Raw genomic sequence first — 24,203 nt, 5'->3', positions numbered from 1 at the left:
ATAGCTTCCATGCCTCATGCTACCCAGAGAACAGCATAGGCACTGTGCACTCAAAGACAAAGATGCATCAGCACAGCAAAAGTAACGGCTTACAGATCCCCATTTTACACAGCCAGCTGTGACGAATGGATTCGCCATACACAGGGACTTAATAAAGAGAGCTAAGAGACATTAATAAGGATTAATATAATGTACCCTTTGAACATAATATACTCACTTATGCAACCGAATGCTGAATTTTCTTCATCAGACTAAAGTGATATGGGTGACTGAAAGTAATCTGAAGAAAACTAGCCCACCCTGTCTCTATTGACCACTGCAGTACAGTACAGTACAACTGTACGCTTCACTGAACCATTTGAACACCTCAGTGAGCATGATTATACAGACACTCATGTGCCTGTCACTGTACTGAGACATTCTGTCCAGACACCAATTTTAAATCAAATATTCAACACTTTTCTTTTTTTCTGGTTTTAAGTGAGAAGATTAAAGAAGACCTACAGTATGATGCTATTGCATTGTATTTCCCGAGATAGTAGAGCAAACATTTCATTGGCGATCACTTTCCTTCCTGTACCCTGTATAGGAAGCATCTGAAATGAGAAATTGGCTGTGCAGAAAATGTGTTTCTGTAAACCCCCGCAAAGCAATGCAATCCAATGGCCCCCACTTTTGGAAAAAAAAGTAAAGAGAGGTTTCAAAGATTTTGAAATATTTTTAAAGAATTCTAAAAATAGCAGATCTGCAAGATCATGTGTCACGGTGTGATGCGTCGTGTGCTTTTTGGAACATATTGAAACATAAGTGGTTAACAGTATAGTTCCATCCTCCAGGTGACTTCAGGTAACTTCTAAACTTGTAATGAACAACTAGAGTGATATAATAAAGATATAATGCTGTAAAAGACGCAGGAAAACACGCACGCACACACGCGCACGCACGCACGCACGCACACTCGCACACACTGCAAGTTATTCAGCATAGCATGAAACCATGTAAACTGATTATTATTAGGAGAAATGTGCTCAGTACTCTGTGCTTTATCTTTGCTTTGCCACCTCTGTTATGGTCTTAACCCTAAGAATAAACAAAGTTCACCTGAGAGGACTGCTGCACTCACCCAGTCTCCATCATAAAGAAGGATATACTTCATGCTATTAAAGTCAACACCAACGAGGTTTTATTGTTCCAACTGCTAGATAAGAACAGAGCATTGACTGGTGGATAGTGTAATGCACCGTATGATTTGTGCTCAACACTGGTGATAGACTGTATATTTATACTTGTATTTATTTATATAATATATATTTGTCTCCGCCGGCAACGTTGGCCCGATCGACCTGAAACACACTCAATGGATGGCAGAGTAGAACCTCTGCTTCACCTTTGCTTTTACTTCTGCCTGTTATAGCGCCACCAGGGGGACGATTTTCGCAAAACACACTTTTTATATTACTCCTACATATTTTGTCCAAACATCACGCAAATCAGTACACAGTATCTCTACAGTCATGTGATCAAGACGGATGTGTCCGATTTTTCATATTTCATCCTGATTGGCTAAGATTGGCATCCAAAGTTTGCAGGAGTGGTTTGCTTTCCATCCAAAAAAAAATCTGATTATAACACTAATAACAAGCCACTTCACATTAATAACAATACAATTAACAGTAACTCAAACACAAAACTATATTCTACACTCCCACAAATCAACTTGTTCAATTGTGTCAAGTGCAATAACTTCATCAACATTAATCCCTCAACTTCTACAGATTCCACTCACCTCTATCATGACTGAATTCCAAACATTGCTGGCCCACAATAACCTACCTGACCTGGCGGAGACCTGTGCTCCGAGGAGCACTTTTTCTAGTTATACTTGTATTTATTTATATAATATATATTTGTTATATATATTTGTTTATTTTATAACTCAAACCCAGTGCAGATATATGGTGTTAGAAGTTTATTTATTTAATTTGTATTGTATGTTTATTCTTATCTCTCTACTGCTACCTACAGTACATATATTGTGTTTCATTCTTACTGATGATGCGGCTATGACAACTGAATATCCCTAAGGAGTTGGGGATCAATAAAAGTGTATTGATTTCAAAATAAAACTGTCCAATAGTTTAGGGCCAAAATATATTTCTCATGTTGTGCTAAATGTATGTTATAAACCATCCATATATTTCAGGTAGCTTGGAACAGGTCTGCTTTCTGTCCAGGGTCACAACTAAATGTGTAGAAGCAGCATTCAGTTTCTATGCACCACATCCCAGAAAGGTCTGCTACAACTCTATTCTTCTAAATCCAAGCTGAAGACTTTTCTGTTCGCCCACTGCCTTTTATTGATGTTTTTGATGCATTTATTTTGCTGCATTGTAACATTATTCTCATATTTTAATCTTTTTTTTTTTTTTAGCTTATTCTTATTTTCTATTCTCTTAAAGTTAGGGTAAGTGATATTTTTGGGTTAAAACAAAAAGTATTTTGTTAAAAGGTTAAAGCACTATATTCTGATAGTAATCATTGCTATAGAGTGTTTGTTCAGTAACAGGAGTCTCCATGTCTCTCCAGCTCTTTAATAACAGAAAATACATGTTCTGGTAGGTGTCAAAATCTCAGCCAATCAGGAGAAAGTACCAATTTTTAAGCTTCATTTTTATAGTGTTCCAGTTCCAATTTTGCTTGCTCATTTGTTAGTGTCATCACTTCCAATTATTTCACTTGTTTAATCTATATCCTCATTGAGTTCTCTATCCTGATTGGATAACATTGGAAATGAAACTGAAACTGAAATGAAAATGCATTTTCTGTTTTATGAAGAGCTGGAGAGACAAGGACGCTCCTTTTACTGAACAAACACTCTATAATGAGTACTATCAGAATATAGAGCTATTTAACACTTATTCTAACCAAAGAAAATCACTTACCCTACCTTTAACTATTTAGCAACTATTTTTAATTGTATTCAAATGTCCTTTTATAATTGTTTCATTTGCTCTTAATGTTTTGTGTGAAGCAGTTTGAATTGTCTCGTTGTTGAAATGTGCTACGAATATACCTGCCTTGCCTTATCATACATTATCTTATTTTAGGATGTGCTCCTTGCTATAGATCACCAGCTTAGATGCCACTTTTCTGTTCACCCTTTTCTGTTTCCGTTGGCAATGTGTCCCAGTCGCGTTGCCAAGGAAATACTGGGCTCATGGTGTGATAATAATTATGTGTTTGTTTGTGTGTGTGTGTGTGTGTGTGTGTGTGTGTGTGTGTGTGTGTGTGTGTGTGTGTGTGTGTGTGTGTGTGTGTGTGTGTGTGTGTGTGTGTGTGTGAGAGAGAGAGAGAGAGAGAGAGAGAGAGAGAGACAGAGAGAGTGTGTGAGAGAGAGAGAGAGAGAGAGAGAGAGAGAGAGAGAGAGAGAGAGAGAGAGAGAGACACAGAGACAGAGACAGAGACAGAGAGAGAGAGAGAGAGAGAGAGAGAGAGAGAGAGAGAGAGAGAGAGACACACACACACACACACACACACACACACACACACACACACACACACACACACACACACACACACACACACACACACACACACACACAGAGAGAGAGAGAGAGACAGAGAGAGAGAGAGAGAGAGAGAGAGAGAGAGAGAGAGAGAGAGAGAGAGAGAGAGAGAGAGAGAGAGAGAGAGAGAGAGAGAGTGAGAGTGCGAGAGAGGGGACTTGTGGGGACACGTGCCAGGCAGGCAGGGGTGAGCTATTAGCTCTATTAGGCAGTTGAAATGGGTTATGTAACAGTAGTTGTGGTTGCTGCGGTACCTGCTAGCTGGTCATCATTTTTCATTGCCACACACAATCACTGCGACCACATCCAGGCTCACATGCACACATAGTACACTCAATATAATGGGATCCTATTCTTTTCTTAGAGCTCCATTACTCTGTCCTAGCCAACCACATATACACCACTCTGAGAGTGTGTTGCTGAGAAGGTCATCAGGTTTCAGTGCAATGCAGACAGGGAGAGGGGAGGAGGAGGACCTGATCATGATGAATCCGCCACACGGTAAGCAACTGTAGTGGATATTAGAACAAGTTAACCACATGAACCTTAGTGTTCCTATTTTCGAGATCTACAAGCACAACAAGAGATTTGATGTAGAGGGGAATACTAGCAGATCTATTATAGAGCCATGGGAGACCCAGTCCACTATACCATGTATATAGGATTTAAGTTCTTAAAGGAACGATACTAACATTAATACATATCAGTGTCTATTCATAGCTTCGGCCTTTCAATATATCGTACATAAACATAAACCATGTCATGTGCAATTTTCACAATTTTTTAAGAGAAATATTGGAAGATTTCATATCCACCCAAAATACTAGGCTTATGTATGACATATTGACAAAGACTAAAACTAAGGACATTTTATCTATGATTTTTGTTACATTTAGTTAGTTTTGTAAACACACAATACAGTTTCAGTTAGATCAACTTTTTTGTAAAGCCTAGTTTTTTTTTCTTTTTTTCCAGTTAACTAAAATGTTTTTTCCAACTCTAGTTTTGGTCATTTAGTTTTAACTATAATAACCCTGCACCAGTGTACCATCCATCCCTCTCCCACAACCTACTCTCTACTCTGCGCTCCGCTGCATGGTACTGTAGACACCAAATGGATCACTCTGATGCGGAACTGAACTGCCATGGAATCATTCCAAAGCAGACATATTTTCCACGGTATCACACAACAAAGTGCTGTTTTAAACATTGAGAGGCCATTTGGATATCCTTTGTTTTGGAAAAAGTTCAACTGTAATCTCCTGCTTGTGTACATGCAAAATCCTGACTCATCATTACATCATGATGCACCATTACCTTGGCCTGGCAGCTGAGAGAAAAACTGTTCAAAGTCACTGCTGATGCATATTACATGATGCCTGTCACCTCATTGTTATGCAAATTATGCACAGTTATGTAACCAATATGATCTCCATTGAGGCTAAATGATAATCAGAAAAAGCCCTGCGTGAATACATTAACCTCACGGCAGCACCTTCCCTTCTTCACCTTACATCTCACCTGTCTCATGTATGAGACACTGCAATGATTATCATACAGCGGGCTTGACTACAGTGGGTAAAGTCAAGCTTGTTAAGTATGGGTTCTATTTAGCTGCATTGCCTCCCAGCACGTGATGAGTTTGCCAGAGCACATGTGTTACCTGAGCAGCGACACATCTCCATCCACCAACAAGGGATATGGAGAATAAATTGGGATGCCGGGCAGAGGGCTAGATGCTCACAGTCTCATTTTGGGCTGTTTTTTTCTCTCTCCACGCGCGTCTGGTGCAGAGGCAGGATGTTCTCTAATGCACTGTGTACGCCTCCTGACTGAGGAAACAGATTAAGACCAGACACCCTCAAACTTCAACACTATGGAACCTGCATGCTGACTAGGAAGGCTCACCAAAAGTTATTTGAATTATGCATACTAGACCGGCGCCCTTTGGACGCCAGCCTATTCTGCGCCAGCCTACTTGGGCGCTATGTGAGTTGGGAATGGTGCGATTTAGGAATACTTCTTTCTTTTTGTACATGGTACATTTGTACATGATATAGTTGTACATGATGTAGATGTAGTTGTTATAATTGCCGTTTTGACATATTGAGGTGTGGACTCAATCTCAGGTGCATGGCGTTTTGCTTCGCGTCGTCGCTCCAGGACATTACGTCTTGACATCTCACGTTCTCAACTGTCTCATTTTCTCTTATATTGCCTTCATGACACAAACAGGTTGCGGAGCTCAGCCAATTATATAATCCGACGACACGAACGATATTCCGAAAGATAATCGTGTTTTTTTCGGTTCTCGGAAACCATTGGTCCATCCGAACTTCCATTCAATGGGGCACACCTCGGGGTCATATGAGACACTCGCTGCAGGTTTGAGACCATTTTGGTTGGACCTTTTCCAGGTTGTGTGAAAGAGTGACAGACAGACAAACAGAGATGTGGTGAATTAGTAGAAGGATGCTAAAATCAGTAATAAAATGCTGGGAATAATTATACTGTAATTATTGAAGTGTTGACATTACAGCAATAATCTGGGTTTAAATGCGTTACTCAAACGTTAGATTTCCCTTACAAAAACTCCCCATATCGGGTGAAGCGGTTGTGTCTCACAGCTACTTATTAAAACATGCAAGGCATGTCTTCATACTGTACTGTACGTTCATTAATATGCTAACGAGAGTACAGCTCAGCTCAGCCAGGTGGACAGAGTTCTACCCCTGCTTGAGTTTTATCAAAGTAGAAAAAAAAAATCCAACAAAGCATTTAAATGCTCAAATACATCTAAACATTGGCAAAAAAAAACAAAAAACGAAAAATAAATAAATAAACAATACGTGTGTGTGTGTGTGTGTGTGTGTGTGTGTGTGTGTGTGTGTGTGTGTGCGTGTGTGCGTGTGTGCGTGTGTGTGTGTGTGCGAGCTACATTTAATCAATGCTGTGGGGTCCAAATGTTCCTCAATTAATACACAAGATATAGTAATAACTTCAGGGCCTCCCTGTCCAATTATGAACTATCAATAGTAAGTAACTATGTGGTGAAGCCGACCTATACAGGCTCGCTGCTTGTATAGGTCGGTACATGTGCTAGTGTGTTGACGTTCTACGTTTCTTTTGGCCAAATGGAAATAGGAAACATTATAAATACTTAACAAATAAACACAAAAGTGCTTCACAACAATAATGTTGGTGTAACTAAATTTCACAAACTAATGTTGGTGCTGTTTTTGTTTTCTTCTCCATACATCTGCTGCAGCAGGCACAATGTTCTCTAGTCTAAAGCACTGTGTACGCCTCCTGACTGAGGAAACAGATTAGACCAGACACCCTCAAACTCCAACACTATGAAACCTGCATGCTGAATAGATTTCAATTTTACTTCACCAGGCCCTTCAGGCTTTTGTGGCCTACAGAAGTTGTTTGTGCGTCACACAGAAATGTCCTGAATCATGCCATTGGTTGGCTAGGACATGCCATCATGTGCCTTGCATATAATACGAAAATGTATCATTTGTGTTACTGTACCTTAACCAAGCTGTCTGGCATTGAAGTCAATAAAGCACTACTAACCTTAATCATCTGAGCCACGTAGCTCTCAGGGCCGGTGTACTCGGTCGGGTCCTTCACTCTCAGCAGAACCATGAAGTTAAGGTAGTGCCACATGTTGTGTTCTGACTTGATATGCTCCTCAAATGACACCGTCTTGTTGTAAAACTTGTCTCTTTCCAGCCCTGTGATGAAACATTGGCAAACGGGGGATTTGTTTGTGGGGATTAGTTTGCGGGATGAGTTGTGTGTGTGTGCATGTGTAAACTAATTATCAAAATGTTTTTTCTAAAAAGATATTGTCACTTAATGTAAATTAGTTTGTGTGTTTGATAAAGTGAATAATTATAATATTATTATTGTGTAAAGCACAGTTGAACACACCACAGATGAAGCAAGTGGTTTTAAGGATGTCTTCCTTCTTCTGTTTCTCACTCCTCAGGGCGGCAAAATTGTCAATGATCACACCATTGATCAGGTTGAGAATGATAATTATCACGATGAAGAAGAACAGAAGGTCATACACCACCCGTGCAGCAAACAGAGGCTCCTGTGTAGTATATACATACAAAGGTAAAATATAAATAAGGTATGTTGACGTTAATCAGACATGGGATTTAACTGCACGGCATCTCTCTTAAGCGCGTCATAGTCGCAGTCTCCCTGTGTCTATCTCTGTCTGTGTCCAGTGCACTTGCACTGGACAGGGTGCCTTGGTGTCTCACCCTATCAGGGTGACACAAACTGGTGAGTGGAGTATACTGTCACGTTTATAAACGCATGTTGTTGTCAATCATAGGCCTTTAATAGATCTAGAATATGTCATTTCCATGATTTCAAGGAATTTGCTTTGACAAAAATGATGCAGCAACACACATTAAATGATTAATTTGCAAGTGCAAATGCATGGACATAATACAAGACTTGAATATAGTGCAACTGGAGAATTACCAAGTGTACAGATATTAGACATTTGGTGATATTCCCAGATGTCAAATGTATGTTACCCTACAATGATATTTGATGGCATCATTCAGTCATGTGGTTTCCTGACCTCTTTAGAGGGCCTCCTGAGAATGTCCCCCACGCCTCCTCCATTCCTCAGTCCCTGGTTCAGTACCGTTATAATGCACATGAGCAGCGTGTCACACACCCTCTCCATCCCGTCATCCTCGGCTATCACAGGACACACACGCACACGCACACACACACACACACACACACACACACACACACACACACACACACACACAGCAAAATAAGTTATAGAGAAGCCTCCTGTGAAGCCTGTGAATGATCCAAGCACCACGAAGAAGAGTACACCGAGAAATCACGTGATCACAACAAAAAAAAAGATCGTCTCCTTTCATGTTATAGGATTCACAAAAGTCACATTTTCTCGGATTTCTGTTGTCTTCTAAGTGTTTGTCAAAAAACAAGCCACATTCAAACAGCCATAGCTTTGGAATGGCGGACATTTTTTCCCCCTCGATTCTACCGGACCCCTGTGCGTGTTATGAGCCAATCTCCGTGAGGACAGCGGTCATAGAGAATATTCCATGGTTTTTCAAAGGTACAGTAAAATCGCCGTTTTGGCTGGCAAGGGGACGGTAGACGATGGTTTAACATCTGGCAGTCAATGAGTTAACACTACATTTACTGTGTATGAAGAGAGAGAGAGAGAGTGTGGGTGAGGTCACGTGCGTGCCCCTGCAGTACAGGTGATCCACAGACGTACACAGGGCAGGAGAACAAAGACAGGCATGACTCACCCCTCCAGGACCATCATGCTGTGCTGTGTGAGTGTGTGCGTGTGTGCGTGTGTGTGTGTGCGTGTGTGTGTGAGAGAGTGTGTGAGTGTGAATGTGGGTGTGTGCGGGTGTAACCTTTAAGGAGCTGCCGACAGCAAAGGTCTCATGCCTGACATGTCTTTAACCCTGTTTTCCCTCTGGGATATATAAAGTTTATGTCATCTCATCTTCCATGCACAAATGCATGCAATGTATACAACATACTGTCACACTAGATCTGATATGTGTGACAATGAGACTGAAAATAACACCAGTTACCCGGAACTGACAGACAGGATCACAAAAAAAAGGAAAACATTTATAATAAAGCTTAGAATCAAATTTCAGTGAACTTTCTGTTGTTTTCAGTAAACACTTACCAACAGCAGAGCTGGATGAGGGATCAGGGCATCTGTCTCTCACACATGCCTCACCAACCACTCTATTACTTAAAAAATCCTTTGGACCTGGAACGAGAAGCACGAACGTGAGTGACTTAATGACACAGAGAACTGTCATTATAACAAAGAATGGCCCACGTGTGACATGTGACAACTAGCTGTGAGTAGCAGCAAACCCTTTACATCAACTCTAATCAAATCAGATAACTCTAGAAAAAGTGCTCCTCGGAGCACAAGTCTCCGCCAGGTCAGGTAGGTTATTATGACCTCCTGGTGGCGCTATAATAGGCCAATGTGAAAAGGGTGCCATTTCTTCCTCGGCCTAGTGGGAATGTGTGTGCAAAATTTCACAGAAATCGCATACTGCGTTCATGATTTGAGGAATTTTGTTAAAAACTGACCTATCCAGCAAACTTTGGAAGCCAATGTTAGCCAAGTAGGATGGTATATTAAATATCGGACACATCCATCTTGATCACATGACTATAGAGATACTGTGTACTGATATGCGTAATTTGTGGACAGAATCTGAAGGAGTAAGAGCAAAAAAAATGTTTTACAAAAGTTAGCCTCCTGGTGGCGCTCTAAAAGGCATATGTGAATAATGCAGGGCAAACGTTTTTCAGATGTTCCAGATCTTTGCAGTTATAGGTAAAAACGTGAATCGGCCTGTTATAGCGCCACCATGAGGCTGATTTGAAAGTTTTCAAGTGGCATTTCTTCCTGGGCCAAGTGGGAATCTACGTGAAAAATGTCACGGAAATCACATGCTGCATTCATGATTTGAGGCATTTTGTTCAAAACGAACCAATCCTGCAAACTTTGGAAGCCAATCTTAGCCAAACAGGATGGAATATGGAAAATCGGACAAATCCGTGTTGATCACATGACTATAGAGATACTGCATACCAATTTGCTGTACATGTTTTTTGTACAGCAAAGTTTTTTGGACAAAATTTGTAGGACTAATATAAAAAAATGTGTTTAGCATTGTGGCGCTATGACAGGCTGATCTGAAAAATGTGGGGCAGAGGTTCTGCTGTGGCATCCAGGGAGTGTGTGTGTGCACTTTCACAGCGACCGGGCCAGCGGTGGCGGAGATTAGCTGGTCACAGACAGACGGACGGACGGACGGACACACCGGACGGACACACGGACGGACGGACGGACGGACGGACAGGGGGCAAAACATACTCTCTCGCCATGCCTTTCGGCCTGGCGGAGACAACTAGCTAGAGAGACTTTAGTGGGGAATTGTGTAAACTAAGACGGCAGGTGCTGGGTGGGTGGATAAATGTAGCTGAAAAGGCTACAAATGCACATCAACATAGCTCTGAGCAACTCAGGGTACAGCTCAGATCAGCCAGGTGGACAGAGTTCTACCCCTGCTTGAATTTCAACACCAGACTCTCCGAAAGGGCTTCTCAATGAAGCTGACAAGACACAGGGTCAGGGGCTCATCCAACAGTAGCTATAGGAGCCAGAGGGAGTCGAAGTGATGTGGTATGTTCAGCTGTAGCAGGGAGCTGGAGATCAGGGACCTCCTGGAGGTGGATGGTTGGGCACAGCATCGCTCAGGTTCAGTGGAGCTTCCGTCATTCCCACAGGCCCAACACGGCTTACAGCCAGCAGTCACCGACGGAGCTCAGCCCAGCAGATTACATAATCCAAAACTGTTATGCCATGCACTGTTCGGTGATATGCAGCACAGCGCGGCCGGCCACTAGGTTATGCAACAGGTACACATGCCCACACGTGTAGCATTAGCAACCATGTATAGAATTACAACCCCCTCCCTCAAAAAAACAAAACAACCCTAAAGTAGAAAAGAGCACTGCAGCGCAAGTCTTCGCCAGGCTAGGTGGCCTACCCAAAGCTGTGCCAGTCCTGGTGGGTTGCAGCTGGCACAACACAAGGAAGCTGCGGGGGTAAATAGCGTTTCTATAACATATGGTTGAGACTTTATGCATTTGTGGCAAGAGAAAACACTTTTGGAGGTGTGCTCTCTAGAGTCCCCTCAACATGCAATTCTAATTTGGGGTTGATTAGATGTGTTCATGATATATGGCATTTTTGCAAGAAATAGGCCCCATCCACAATTTTTCAAATGCTTGAGTCTCCATTTGTCTACAAACAAGAGATTTGTTTATTGTCTTCACCAGGCCGACAGGCCAGGAGGCAAAGACTATGTTTTTGTCGCTGTCTGTGTGAGTGTCCGTCCGTGTGACTGTGCGCAGCTAATCTGGGAGACCGTTGCAGCGATCAACATGCACACTCCCAACAATCCAAGGAAGTCACAAATATTTTCAAATCGGCCTCATGGTGACGCTATACCAGGCCTCTTTATGCTTTGGCCTATAACTCTTGAGCCATAGGTTGTACAATCACATTCTTCCATTCTGCTTGGCTATGATTGCCTTCCAAAAATTGTGGGAGGAGCCCACACACACACTGACAGATACACACAGGAGTGATTGCAATACCCTGCCATACATCGCTGTGGGAAGGGTAATAAGTCCACAAATCTCTGACTTCATCAGGAGGAAGATTAAGAACAACGGAAATCTAATTAGCTCCATCTGGAGTAAAATCGAGGTTTTTGACCTGGTACAGGAAGGCGCTCCACCTCCATACGGAAGTCATCCTTGAGGAAAAGGAAGCCGATGATGGAGAAGAAATAGACAAGGAAGATGGCCAGCACGGCCGTCAAGACGATAGAACGGCCGTTCCTCGTCACGCTCTTCATAACGTTGAGCAGTGTCTCTTCTCGGATCACCAGGTCAAACAGCTAAGGGAACATGAAGAACATGGAACATCATCAACAATTATGCAGTTCATTCATACAGAAAATCTATCTTTGTCAAATCAAATCTAACATTTAACCTAAACAAATCTTCTGGTACGCTTGTTATCAATGCAATGAAATTGAAATGCCTCACCAAGAAGCTGTAGAAGAACTCGTGTACAAAGAGGCCCAGTCCACTGATGAGGGCATAGCTCAAATGGTAGATGAAGAGCCTGTCCATGAACACTTCTTTGTAGCAATGGGTGAAAGTTACCTGGGTGTCCACGAAGCTCACGAGAAAGACCAGCTTGTTGGTCAACTGAAAGGGAAGAAAATGGCAAAGCACCGCAGAGGTATCTCAGAAAAAGGGACTAAACAGCTAGAAGTACGTATTAATAACATATTCCTCCACAACCCTTTGTCAGATATCATATGACTTACATTGGTGGCTCCCATCAGCAGCAGAGCAGGGCCAAGGCCCACAGTGTAGATGGCACGCAGTATGAGAGACACCAGGAAGAGCACCAGGCCCCACGGCTTGGGGAGGACATACTTGTACAGCAAGGGGGTGAACACCACAAGAGCCACCCACAGCAGAACATCCCAGAAAAAGGTCAAGGTGCCTGGGCATAGGAATAAAACATCATCAACTAATGAATTATTAAGTGAACCAAGTGCTCTACTTGTAAGGCAAACCAGACATTCCTGGTTTTGACAGAGATGCGTTCCCAGGTTGGATGAAGAGTCCTCGAGGAAGACACTTCCTGTACTCTAACTGCCCCCAATGAGGGTGGTACAGTACCTTGCATTGGTGTGTGAATGGGTGAATGACTGAGACATGCTTTAGACAAATGTACCGTCTACAAAGAGAACAGGTTTATTCCTTTGTTACACTCAGGATGGAATTGAGCCAGCACCGCATCTGAAGCTAGTTCATTATTACTTGTAATAAGTGAGTCAGATCATCTCACCCTCGTCTTCATCATCACCAAAGGGGTAGAAAACAGCCACAGAGATGTTAAGCAGGCAGGCCAGGTAGAAGGAGACACTCCCCCAAAGGGAAATGTTCCGTGAGAACCAGAAGAGAGCTGTATTCTCTGTGTATGAAGTATGAACACATTAGGGCGCTTTAGTAGAGGATAGACTCACACAAGCATGCACAGTCGTACAAAAACACACATATGCAAAAACACGCAATCAGAGTAGGCCTGAAGATGTATTATGTTAATAATGGCACCCAGGCAATGGCATTCTGCAACATAACATTATAATCATCCCATGAGTGTTGATGACAGTTTCCGTTGCAGCGATCATTATCTCTTTCACTAGAGAAACCACAAAGTCTCATTGCACAATTCAGGGACTTACTTTTAATCTTCTTCTGCCACTTCATCTCATTAAAAAGGTTGTCGAACTGCTCGAAGAAGTCATTGACCTTGCTGCCCTGGTCATCTCTCTCTGTGGTGGTGAACACGCGCTCCTTTGATTCATCCGTCATGTTCTCACAGATGTTCGGGATGGGAAATACTATCTGTTGCATGGTGCGGTCATTGCGCACAATCTGGAGATGCACACGTCATTACCATTCATCTCATGATGCTATAGTTAAACTTTTATATTTGTAATTGAATCTGCTGCATGAGATGGAAATTGTGATATTTCCATGGTATTTGGTGGATGGTTCGGATAGAGACATGGGATGCCAAGACCTACCTCTATTTGAGCGGTGTGTTTGGCATAGAAATTAAGAGCATCATCATCATGGTGCTGATCCAGCCCTGCCCCCAGTCCTGACACCTTGCCCGGCGGCTTCAGGCTCTGCTTAAGGGTCTTATTGTGTCTGGCCAACTAGGAAGCAGGAAAATGAGACTTTACTACAACACATTATTCTTTCACCACATGCCCTGCTCAAACACACAACTGTAGAGTGGACTGGAATGAGATGCTGTGTAGGGTAAGTCTTTCAAGCCAAACAACTCTTGCACAATCTGTGTCTGTAACCTGTTTGTCATTTCTGTTCATTAAATTATCTTAAAATATCTTGAAAAAATATTTTAAGCTAGATAGGAGCACTATAGGCCTCAAATGATATTATAAACAGTAGGTCTTATTTACGCGACTGCAAAGTTGAAACGGAAATGGGAGTTGGAGGGATATCCATTTTATTTTCTGTTCGCCAGAAGCATTTGAAAACGTGTGAGCCAACAGTATGTCTCGAGAAACTACACTGAAAGCTCTAGTACAAGAATTTCACTGCCTGCAATGCTGTTACCTGCTGCATCATTGTGCATTTGACAATAAATCCCTTTGAACTTTTGAACCACAGAACAAAAAAACTAAAACAACCAATACAATCGTAAAGTGAATGTCAGACAACTAACTGTACACAACAATCCAGCGATACTAGTTGACTGTCTCCACTATCATGATGATTTTATGATTGTTCACTTCAGCTGTGTTTGACATACATACTTTCTTTGACGCAACAATAAACAGTGATGGATAAGGCCATAGATAAGTGCATCTATGTGTGTGTGTGTGTGTGTGTGTGTGTGTGTGTGTGCGTGTCATGACGATTTGTGTTTGTATGTGTGTTTCACTGTCTGAGAAGTCAGAAAGGTTTTTCGGTTCATGATGAAACTAGTCTGTTGAATGGATAAAAATACCCTGTCTGACTCTTTGTACTGAAAAGGCAGAACTGAGAACCTGCGCTGAACATCTGTTGTCATCTTTCAGACTGACACTGAGACAAATAAGACATGCGCGTGCACGCACGCACACACACAAGCATTGCTCGCATTATCTAACGTTGGCAGTTACAACAGGTGTGTGTGCATTTAGATGTTAATGGAAAGTCAGTCTTGGCAGAGATGTAACAAAACCGCCACCAACTTTTTCGTACAGTGTCCGCCGCGGCTGTTGTACTTCGGGCATGCGCTAATGCACGCACACACACACACACACACACACACACACACACACACACACACACACACACAATTCTTACTCAATAATTCAATTTCTTGTTTGTTGAAGCCCTCGAGGAGGCAAACTAAAAACATTTTTATTAGAATGATGATTGTTGGCTTGGCAGTTATTGGTTCACCTACACAACTATCATTCTACCTCCTGACAGAAGAAAATCGTTTGTGACATTTTACACAATCTACTGTACATTCTGTTCTCTCCTTTTGCAAATAGAACATCAGGAGACAGGAGAACACACACACACACACACACACACACACACACACACACACACACACGCACACGCACACGCGCACGCGCACGCGCACACGCACACGCACACGCACACGCACACGCACACACACACACAATTAATCGACAGTGATCAAGATTTTATGTTTCACAATGTTGTAATTCAAACAGCTTATTTGGTCATCTATTGTACCTTGCAAGGGGTTACTAACCAGAACAATGTACAGTATATAATCTCCTCGACCATCAGGTTCAAAGACACACAATAAAATCACTAAGGCCCTGGCATAAAATGTGGACAAAAATATAGCACCAATAGCAAGGCAAAGCACCAAAAATGATCAACATCTATCTAATCATCATTTTCTGGATTACAATTTTATGCATACTCGTGCAGCCTCCAATAGCACACACACAATTAATACCTGGTGGCCCAGAATGTAGATATGATGTCCAACGTCTTTAGGTTTAATCTGGCCTCCCACACTCTCCTCGTCTGTGTCACTCTCCAGTCCCTGACCACAGAGCATCTTCATCAGATCCACCTATTAACACAGAGGCTCTGTAAGTAATCTGTTAGGATTTAGAAGACATCTGTGGTATCCCCAGGAGCAAAGATTTTAGTTAAAAACGTTGGCTTTAAAATATATATTCAAAGATTTGCACACATTTCAACGATTTTTCTAAAATAGCAGATCTACAAGCAAGATCTATGAGCTTGTACTGCTCATTTTGAATAGACAAAAGGGTAAATTGTGAAACTGGGTTACTAACCAGAATAATGTACAACCCATTTCCCCAAACATCATGTTCACAGAGGCATAAAAAAAATTCTGAGAAGGCATTTACATACGATTTGGCCAAAGTTATGGCACCATCAGCAACGAGCAACAAACTCATTAAGAAAACGATAAAGACATATTTGTCTACCAATCCATAATTATGATGATTAATATTTTTGATTACAATAGCAAGCAAGCTTGTCTGGCCCGGAATGTAGAAATGATGTCTGACGTCTCTGGGCACAATCTGGTCTCCAACACTCTCCCTGTCTGTGTCACTCTCCAGTACCTGACTGTAGACCTTCTTCATAACATCCACCTGTCAACACAGAGGCTCAGCAGTTCAACATCACTTTTCTTTTCTTTTTTTTGCTTATTACCCCTTTTTCCCCCCAATTTAGTCGTTATGCCAATTGATTCCTCCCCACGCCCATTTCTGTGTTGTCACTGCTATTTTATCCACCACTGGGAGGACCAGCCTTCGTCCTACTCCTCGGAAATTAATAAAAATCACACCCTGTGTGAAGAGAGTGGTGCCTTTGATGAGCCCCGTATTGATGTGATGTTGTCATCAATGTTTGTTTATTGGACATACATACATACGGACACACGGACAAAGTCAGATATAGGAGTGGTTGGCACCACTCAAAAATCTTGTTTGACACAGCACAATGTGGATGCATTTGTGTTTTGCTTTGGCACTTACCAATAGCAACATTGGTTCTGTTTCATTGGCTCTCATTTTTAACAGTATCTTCTCTGCGTTTTCGCTGTCATCGCGACTCTCCATGATGGCCAGCAGCAACTTGGTGGCATTGTTCTACAAGACAGACCCCGACTGGTGACCTTTACATGCAAAACAGCTGTACGCCAAATCCTAATGACTATCATGAATGCCTAGATTCAAAATTCATGATTCAAGATTTGTACTGTTATAAATTATATACAAGTACATAGAGTACAATTCTTTGGTTTCACTGTAGCAGAAAAACAAGAACAAATACCAATTACAAAGAAATAATAAAGTCGTCTTTCGTATTTAGCAGTAAGGGCTCTCAGAGAGACAGGGGTTTCTTACCTTGAGTTCCATTACCAGGTTCAACCGATGCTCCCCCAAGGGGTTAATGTCGTAGACGATCAGTGCTATGATGACGTCGATGCCATTCGACTCATGCTTGGCTATACAGGACTGGTTATAATAAGAGGGACCACGGTTGATTTCACACCACTTCACATAACAACAGCATCTATCAGTAGAGCCACAGCAATGTGTGTGTGTGTGTGTGTGTGTGTGTGTGTGTGTGTGTGTGTGTGTGTGTGTGTGTGTGTGTGTGTGTGTGTGTGTGTGTGTGTGTGTGTGTGTGTGTGTGTGTGTGTGTGTGTGTGTGTGTACTAAGAATACATAACAATCAATATAGGGGCTATGGGCCTAAGTAATCTTGTCCCTACCTGGTTGTCATGACAGGGTCCTTGGCAGAAATCAGTGAGGGTCTCCAAGGTCTGGCGGACAAGGTCCACATTGCTCTCATTGATGTAGAGGCCCAGCAGCCCCAGGCCTCCAGTGGTGCTGCCACAGATACAGTCCAGGAACTGGAGTGTCTCACACACCAAGTTGTAGTTAGTCTTGTTGTTCTGGTTGTGCATAAAGTTCTGGAAAAAGAATAAATAAAATAGAAAGGCGCACTGAATAGAGTCCAAATCTCCACTAAGGATGCATGCCCCAATAATAATAATGTATGCAGATCTTTTTCTAAATACAGCCGCTATGAAAGAGTAGCGCAGCATGTGATTAACAGTTATACTGTACATCATCTCTACTGGCTTCCTCCCTCTCTGTTTCATATGCTTTTTTTTGTCTTGGTGGTGACCGTACTTGAGAGGCCGTCTGGGAATCAGATCACCTACGTCTACGTGCCCCGATGCTCAGAATGAGTTGAATATGTGCAAACAATTAAGACTCTTGAAACATCTTGGCTCTTCAAACATGTTTATAAATGTAAATTGTGTGATGGTAATCTAACAGCAGCTTGCACTGGCAAATGTGCATGTCTGTGATTGAGTAGTTCTAGTATATCCCATAAGCTGGAGGCACAGGAACATTGTACTTGGCTAGTTAGTAGTGGGACATTTATCCCATATCCTTGCAACAGAATTATGAACAAGAAAATACCTATTTGAAATAGACTGTATTTGAGATCTGAGGTAAGAAAATGTATGTCTATCAGTGTGTGAGATTAGCAGTGGAAGACACACAAAGACAGGGGAGAGTGCATGATCTCCTGACAGAGACAATAAGAAAACAAAGTGTCCAAATTGAGTCATATTCAATATAAAAGCTACCATTTATAGAAAACCAAGCTTTTAAGTTATTTCACTTCTTAACAACCAGTACCTGCAGGTCTAAGTTATGGTTCTCACAGAGTAGCTGCAGGTAGCGCAGGATGGGCTGCATAATGGCGATGGCAGGGCTCATCTGAGTTTCCACTACGGCCTCCTCTGTCCCAAACACCTCGCAGGTCTGACCAAGACCCTCCAGCAATGCTTCTGACTCCCTCCTGAAGGCCTTTGAAGTTGCATTTGAGGCCTCCTTCAGCTGCCCTCGCTTGTCCTCCCTCGCAAGACCTGAGTCCTTCCCTATAGGAAACAAAGGACATACAGAATTAGAGCCAAGCTATGGTCGTTTAACTGAAGTCTTTAGTTAACGGGCTTTAGTTAATGTTGTTTTGTTAACAGTGAGGATTGATGATAATTCTGTTTCTTTTTTTCTTAGCCCACCATCAAACCGATATGAAAGAGATTAAATTAACACTGCCCGATTCTGATTTAAATCAAATGCACCTGCCGGTGCAAACCCTGACCGCATCAACATCCACAAGGAATCCAACACATCACACCACATCTTCCTACAGTGCATCTCTAAGTTCCTGAGTTATTACTATGCAATTTTGACCTCAACCTTGACTGTGACCTTGAACCCAAAAGTTAATCACCCCTTCAGGGAAGCATACAGATCATTCCCACCAATTTTCATGACAATCTGTCCAACCATTCAAGTTCTTTTGTTCAGGAACACAGACACACACACACACACACACACACACACGCACACAGAGATCAGGAGTGATTTAATACCCTGCCACGCACAGCTGCGGGCAGGGTAATACGTTAGCAATTGAGTGACCCTGTTCCAGAGGCCATGCTGTTGAGTGGGGTTTTAGAGTATGAAAACAGAGGATCTCCATACAATGGTCTTTTGATAGGCTTGTGATGTGGGCCCTCACATGGCCTCTAACATGTGACCGCAGGCACAGGGAACAACACTCTGCTCAGAGGTCAGGAAGGCTGCAAAGATCACAGATACACTGTACTTTATTCAAACTTCATACTATACTGTACGAGGCAGCAGTAATCCCTGCTGGATTAAGGCCCCTATGTCATTACAGGGAACTGTGAGTGACCCCTGGCACTATCTCCACTGTAGGCCAAGCTGAACTTCAGGCCACACATTGAGTCAAACACAATGATCGGCCAGAGTGGATCCAGTCTTGTACAAGAACATGATATGGGTTTTACACACTCATAATGAGTTCACATTTGAACCTAGAGCATGAGAATCAGTTCCCTGCCCACACTCACTCACTACCATCTCTATGGCCAAAATAGCATAGCTTTGTTCAAAACATGGAAGTGACTCAGCAGCATTAACACTTCCAAACTCTCAGCTCTACACTCTGAAAATGGCATTATACTACCATTCTCACTTACACCCTCCTGTATACGTTTATTGAGTAGACCTAACATTAATTTGTTGAATCATATAATAAGGCAAGCTTGGTGCCCAGTTTCAGAAAGCAGTGGTGAAAGATGTGTTTGTTTGGTGAAGTGAATTTACACTCATTATTTAGTTGATAGTGGATCATTAACTGACTGTACCTTTCTTGAACCTGATGCCAGTAGTGTCACTGTCATCGTCCTTTTTCCTGCTGCTGACATGTCCATCAAACATGTTGACGGACACAGTGGATCGGATCTCCTGCTGGGCCAGACGCATACGGTTGAAGAGCACCTTGAAAAACCCCTCCGACTTCTGTTCCATCTGAAGATCTCTGTAGAACAAGTTCTGGGTGGATGGGTGAGTGACAAAACAACACTCAGAAATGGATGTTTGGGCATCATCAATATTCATGGCTGCAGTTTTATCAATGTTATGTTTGAATAAATTATGTGTGTGTGTGTGTGTGTGTGTGTGTGTGTGTGTGTGTGTGTGTGTGTGTGTGTGTGTGTGTGTGTGTGTGTGTGTGTGTGTGTGTGTGTGTGTGTGTGTGTGTGTGTGTGTGTGTGGTGAGTGCCACCATAGTGTACCTGTATCTGTGTGTTTCCACCCTTGAGGAGGGCGATGCCCAGAAGGATGCTCTCTTTAAACACATTATCGTTCTTGGTGTTGACGATGAGGTTAATGATCAGCTCTGTCAGGTCTTTGTGTAGAAGACACTGAATTTCTGTCATATCACTGCCTGGTTTACTACTGCATGGCTTGTCAGAGTCCACCACTGGGGACCCTCCTGTGGAAGTGCAATATTCATCTTATATGCTGTATAGTGTATAGTATACTGTAGTGCACACACAGATAAGTTGGTTATTGGAAATGATGGCTAACTTTTCTCAAAGGTCGGGCAACAGATAAGGGACAACTTCAGATATTTACCTACTACAGAATATCTAGACAACATCAGTTACTTTTTTTATATGATTATATGGAAAGTACTTAAAATGAGAAAATAATAAAATAATGTCTAGCATTCAAAACCAGATATATTTGCAATGCTCTGGAAGCATTTCTACTGTTGAAAATAAAATTAAATGTATATTGATGGTGTATTTGTTGAGTGGTGTTGTCAAGCAGCAGCACGGATATGCTACTTCCACTCCAGACATCACAGCCTTGAGTGAAATGTTGGGGGGGTGAGGTGGAATTAGGTGTTCAACCACGATTTCCAAAATGTACATAACATTAGTTTTTATGAGAATGTCAAATTATAACAGGTAAAGTTTTTTTTGTTTTTTATAGATTAGCTCAATTTCCAGTGTTTAAAAGCATCCGTTTCCCTGTCTTTAAAGAACATTAACGTGTAATAATCCTATATACTTATTTGACCGGAGTCCCCCATGACTCTATACTAGGCCCCCTCCTGTTTTCACTCTACACTAAATATATTCTACCAGCATTGTGAGCCGGTAGATCGGCTATTTTCGCCGTTCACCCCAGATTTGGTACGCTAGGGTTCATGTGGTTAACGTTCTCAGTACCTCCAGATGATGGCAAGACAAAGCCTCCTGATGAGTCTGATTTGGAGTGAAGCCTTCGATTTCCAAAGTAACACGTGAGGAGAGACTCTCTTAGCACTTTTCCCTGCAGAGACAAATAATGAATCAACATTAATTACAGTGTCTCTTCTATACCAGCCTGAAACTAGGAAATCAACACACAACAAACACTTCAGGCTTTGACGTGGTAATTTGATTCATTGCTTTCACTGCTCCTGAAAATGGAACACAACGTTTTTATCTAATATATTGTAGACATACATATTTATATATCTGTATGTTTACTATAACATAATATTATAAATTTAACTATAATGTTATAACACTTAAAGGTAGGGTAAGTTTTTTACTTTGGTTAAAATAAGTGTTAAATAGCTCTATGTTCTGATAGTTCTCATTGCTATAGAGTGTTTGTTCATGTCTCTCCAGTTCTTTATTAAACAGAAAATGCATTTTCAGTGCTCTCTCCTGATTGGCTTAAATTTTGTCACCTACCTGAAAATGTACTATATTCTGTTTACTAAAGAGCTGGAGAGACCCATGTGACCGAACAAACGCTCTGTAGCAATGATTACTATCAGAATATAGTACTTCAACCTTTTTAACAAAAACAACAAGCCTCTGTAAGAGGTACAAACAGGTTGCAGTTTTAAATCTAGTGGAACTGATCAACAAATGACCACTGACTGAATGACAATGCTCCTACTAAAAAAATGGGTTGGGGGAAAACAAAAAATCTAATTAAGCATTGTAGTGAGCCAGTGTAACATTACCTTCAATACACACAATGCACCAGGGGGTGCAAAGACTGCCTGCATCAACATATTACACTACACACTGATCTTTGAGCTTTTCAACCCCAAATTTAACCCACAGGTACTTCTCTATTTAGATTTGTTTTGCTTGACCACAAATGTTAAGAATGTTTTTTTATGGGGCGCCGTTAGCCGAGTGGTGCACCCCCCGTCTCCCTGTTTCAGTCTCTCTCTACTGTACTATCGATTAAAGGCAGAAAAGTTCAACACACACACTGACACACACCTTTTTAAGACAACAGACCATTGCTCACTTTGCACTCTACTTACAGTATGTGAATTTTTACCATCATTTGTTGACTAGGGTTCAAGCCATTTATTCTGATTTCGCACTTGTAAGTCGTTCTAAATTGTAATTGTTACAGACATGTCCTTATATAGATATGTCCTTAAGAGGAATATATGGATGACGTATGAAGCAGCCCATGCTCGAAGGCTGCCCTAATATGGTGAATACAAAATCCCCAGTATAAATAAATAGGCCAGTCAAAGGTAGAATATTGAGTTTAGTAATAAGTGTTAAGAGAAGATAGGATTACTTTGACCGACGTCCCTATCACCTCGACTGGCTCAATACTGTCTGCCGATACTGGCTCGGGCAGCCATCTAAGTCGTTAATACAACATCTTAGACAATATCCACTATACGGGAATACGGGCCTGATCAGCGGTACTTCGTCTGCTACCAGCACTAATAACATATTAGCACTACTAGCACTAATAACATATTAGTTCTCCCCAATAATAATTGTAATGAGAATCTACCCATTCGTTCTCAAGCTATCTCGTTAACAAACAAACACACAGACACGGCTGATTTCAATACCCTGCCACGCATTGCTGCAGGCAGGGTAATAAAGATGGAGCTGATTACTGAAAAAAGAGCTAAACAACGCCAGAAAATTCACTGTACAACATATTATAGAACTGCTACCAGCAAAGGGATTTCCTGTTTGGATGTTTTCCCCTTTTCCCCCTTTTTAGTTTTTTTACTTGAATATGAAAGCATTTATTGGGACATTATGCAATCACATAAATATGACACCACTGTGCACCACTTCCCACTGATATAATGAGTGAACTCACAAGGGACCAGTTTATGTAACCAACATGCAATGGCAGAGAGCATATTCTGCGACGTGACATCTTTCTCAGAAACAGAGTGGGAGAGAGTGGTGGAGGTGGAGGTAACATAGGAACTGACACAGCCTGCAGCAACATAAATACATACCCCGTAGAGAGTGAACACACACGCAACACACACACACACACACACACGCACACATACACATAACGCATGCACGCACATACACAAGATCACAAGCTAACAATGAGAGAGAGAGAGAGAGAGAGAGAGAGAGAGAGAGAGAGAGAGAGAGAGAGAGAGAGAGAGAGAGAGAGAGAGAGAGAGAGAGAGAGAGAGAAACAGAGAGAGAGAAACAGAGAGAGAGAAACAGAGAGGGAGAGAGACGTTGCACATGCATGTTGTACAGGTGAGCAAGATAATATATTGCATAACACCTAAAGTTTGCTGGGAAGGAAACATTTTCTCAAAGAAATGTCTTACTGGGCTTACCACAGGTATCCTTTTTCCTTACAACGAATAGCATTACGTGTAATGTGTGTGTGTGCGTATGTGTGTGTGTGTGTGTGTATATATATATATATATATATATATATATATATATATATATATATATATATATATATATATATATATATATAATGCAGGTCCACAAATAACGATTTTTAGCAGCCTGTGCTGGTCATTACCGTCACTGCAGGCCGTTCGTTTATTCCTGCATTACCCAGAATTCCATTTGTTTTCACCGGAAGACGGAAGCGTTTCAAAAAGCGTTCTTTTAATTGTTTTATACTATCTGTGGATCGTTTCTCTTAGCCAGTGGAGCTTTAGTTACCGTGAGCTGTGTTTCCTTTTGCTGTTGTTTTTCGATCTTCAAAT

General features: G+C 41.7%; 1 protein-coding gene across 1 annotated transcript in view; it reads right to left on the bottom strand.

Annotated features, from left to right (window-relative positions):
* Positions 1-24,203, bottom strand: part of LOC311047594 (inositol 1,4,5-trisphosphate-gated calcium channel ITPR2-like) — a 93,771-nt gene that overhangs the window by 7,613 nt on the left and 61,955 nt on the right. The window contains exons 38-56 of the mRNA XM_084060356.1: positions 21,409-21,511; positions 20,464-20,663; positions 20,035-20,221; positions 18,494-18,735; positions 17,551-17,751; positions 17,180-17,290; positions 16,808-16,921; positions 16,286-16,420; positions 15,745-15,864; positions 13,814-13,948; positions 13,469-13,661; positions 13,072-13,197; positions 12,542-12,723; positions 12,255-12,419; positions 11,920-12,103; positions 9,295-9,381; positions 8,179-8,300; positions 7,509-7,674; positions 7,149-7,309 (exon numbers count right to left, since the gene is read on the bottom strand). Of these exons, the coding sequence (XP_083916482.1) occupies positions 7,149-7,309; positions 7,509-7,674; positions 8,179-8,300; positions 9,295-9,381; positions 11,920-12,103; positions 12,255-12,419; positions 12,542-12,723; positions 13,072-13,197; positions 13,469-13,661; positions 13,814-13,948; positions 15,745-15,864; positions 16,286-16,420; positions 16,808-16,921; positions 17,180-17,290; positions 17,551-17,751; positions 18,494-18,735; positions 20,035-20,221; positions 20,464-20,663; positions 21,409-21,511 (2,934 nt within the window). The remainder of the gene's footprint in view (positions 1-7,148; positions 7,310-7,508; positions 7,675-8,178; positions 8,301-9,294; positions 9,382-11,919; positions 12,104-12,254; positions 12,420-12,541; positions 12,724-13,071; positions 13,198-13,468; positions 13,662-13,813; positions 13,949-15,744; positions 15,865-16,285; positions 16,421-16,807; positions 16,922-17,179; positions 17,291-17,550; positions 17,752-18,493; positions 18,736-20,034; positions 20,222-20,463; positions 20,664-21,408; positions 21,512-24,203) is intronic.

Source organism: Gymnoscopelus microlampas (assembly GCF_963454915.1).
Source record: "Gymnoscopelus microlampas genome assembly, chromosome: 6".
NCBI lineage: Eukaryota > Metazoa > Chordata > Actinopteri > Myctophiformes > Myctophidae > Gymnoscopelus > Gymnoscopelus microlampas.
Note: the sequence above shows the minus strand (reverse complement) of the source record. Positions and strands in the feature narration are given on the sequence as shown.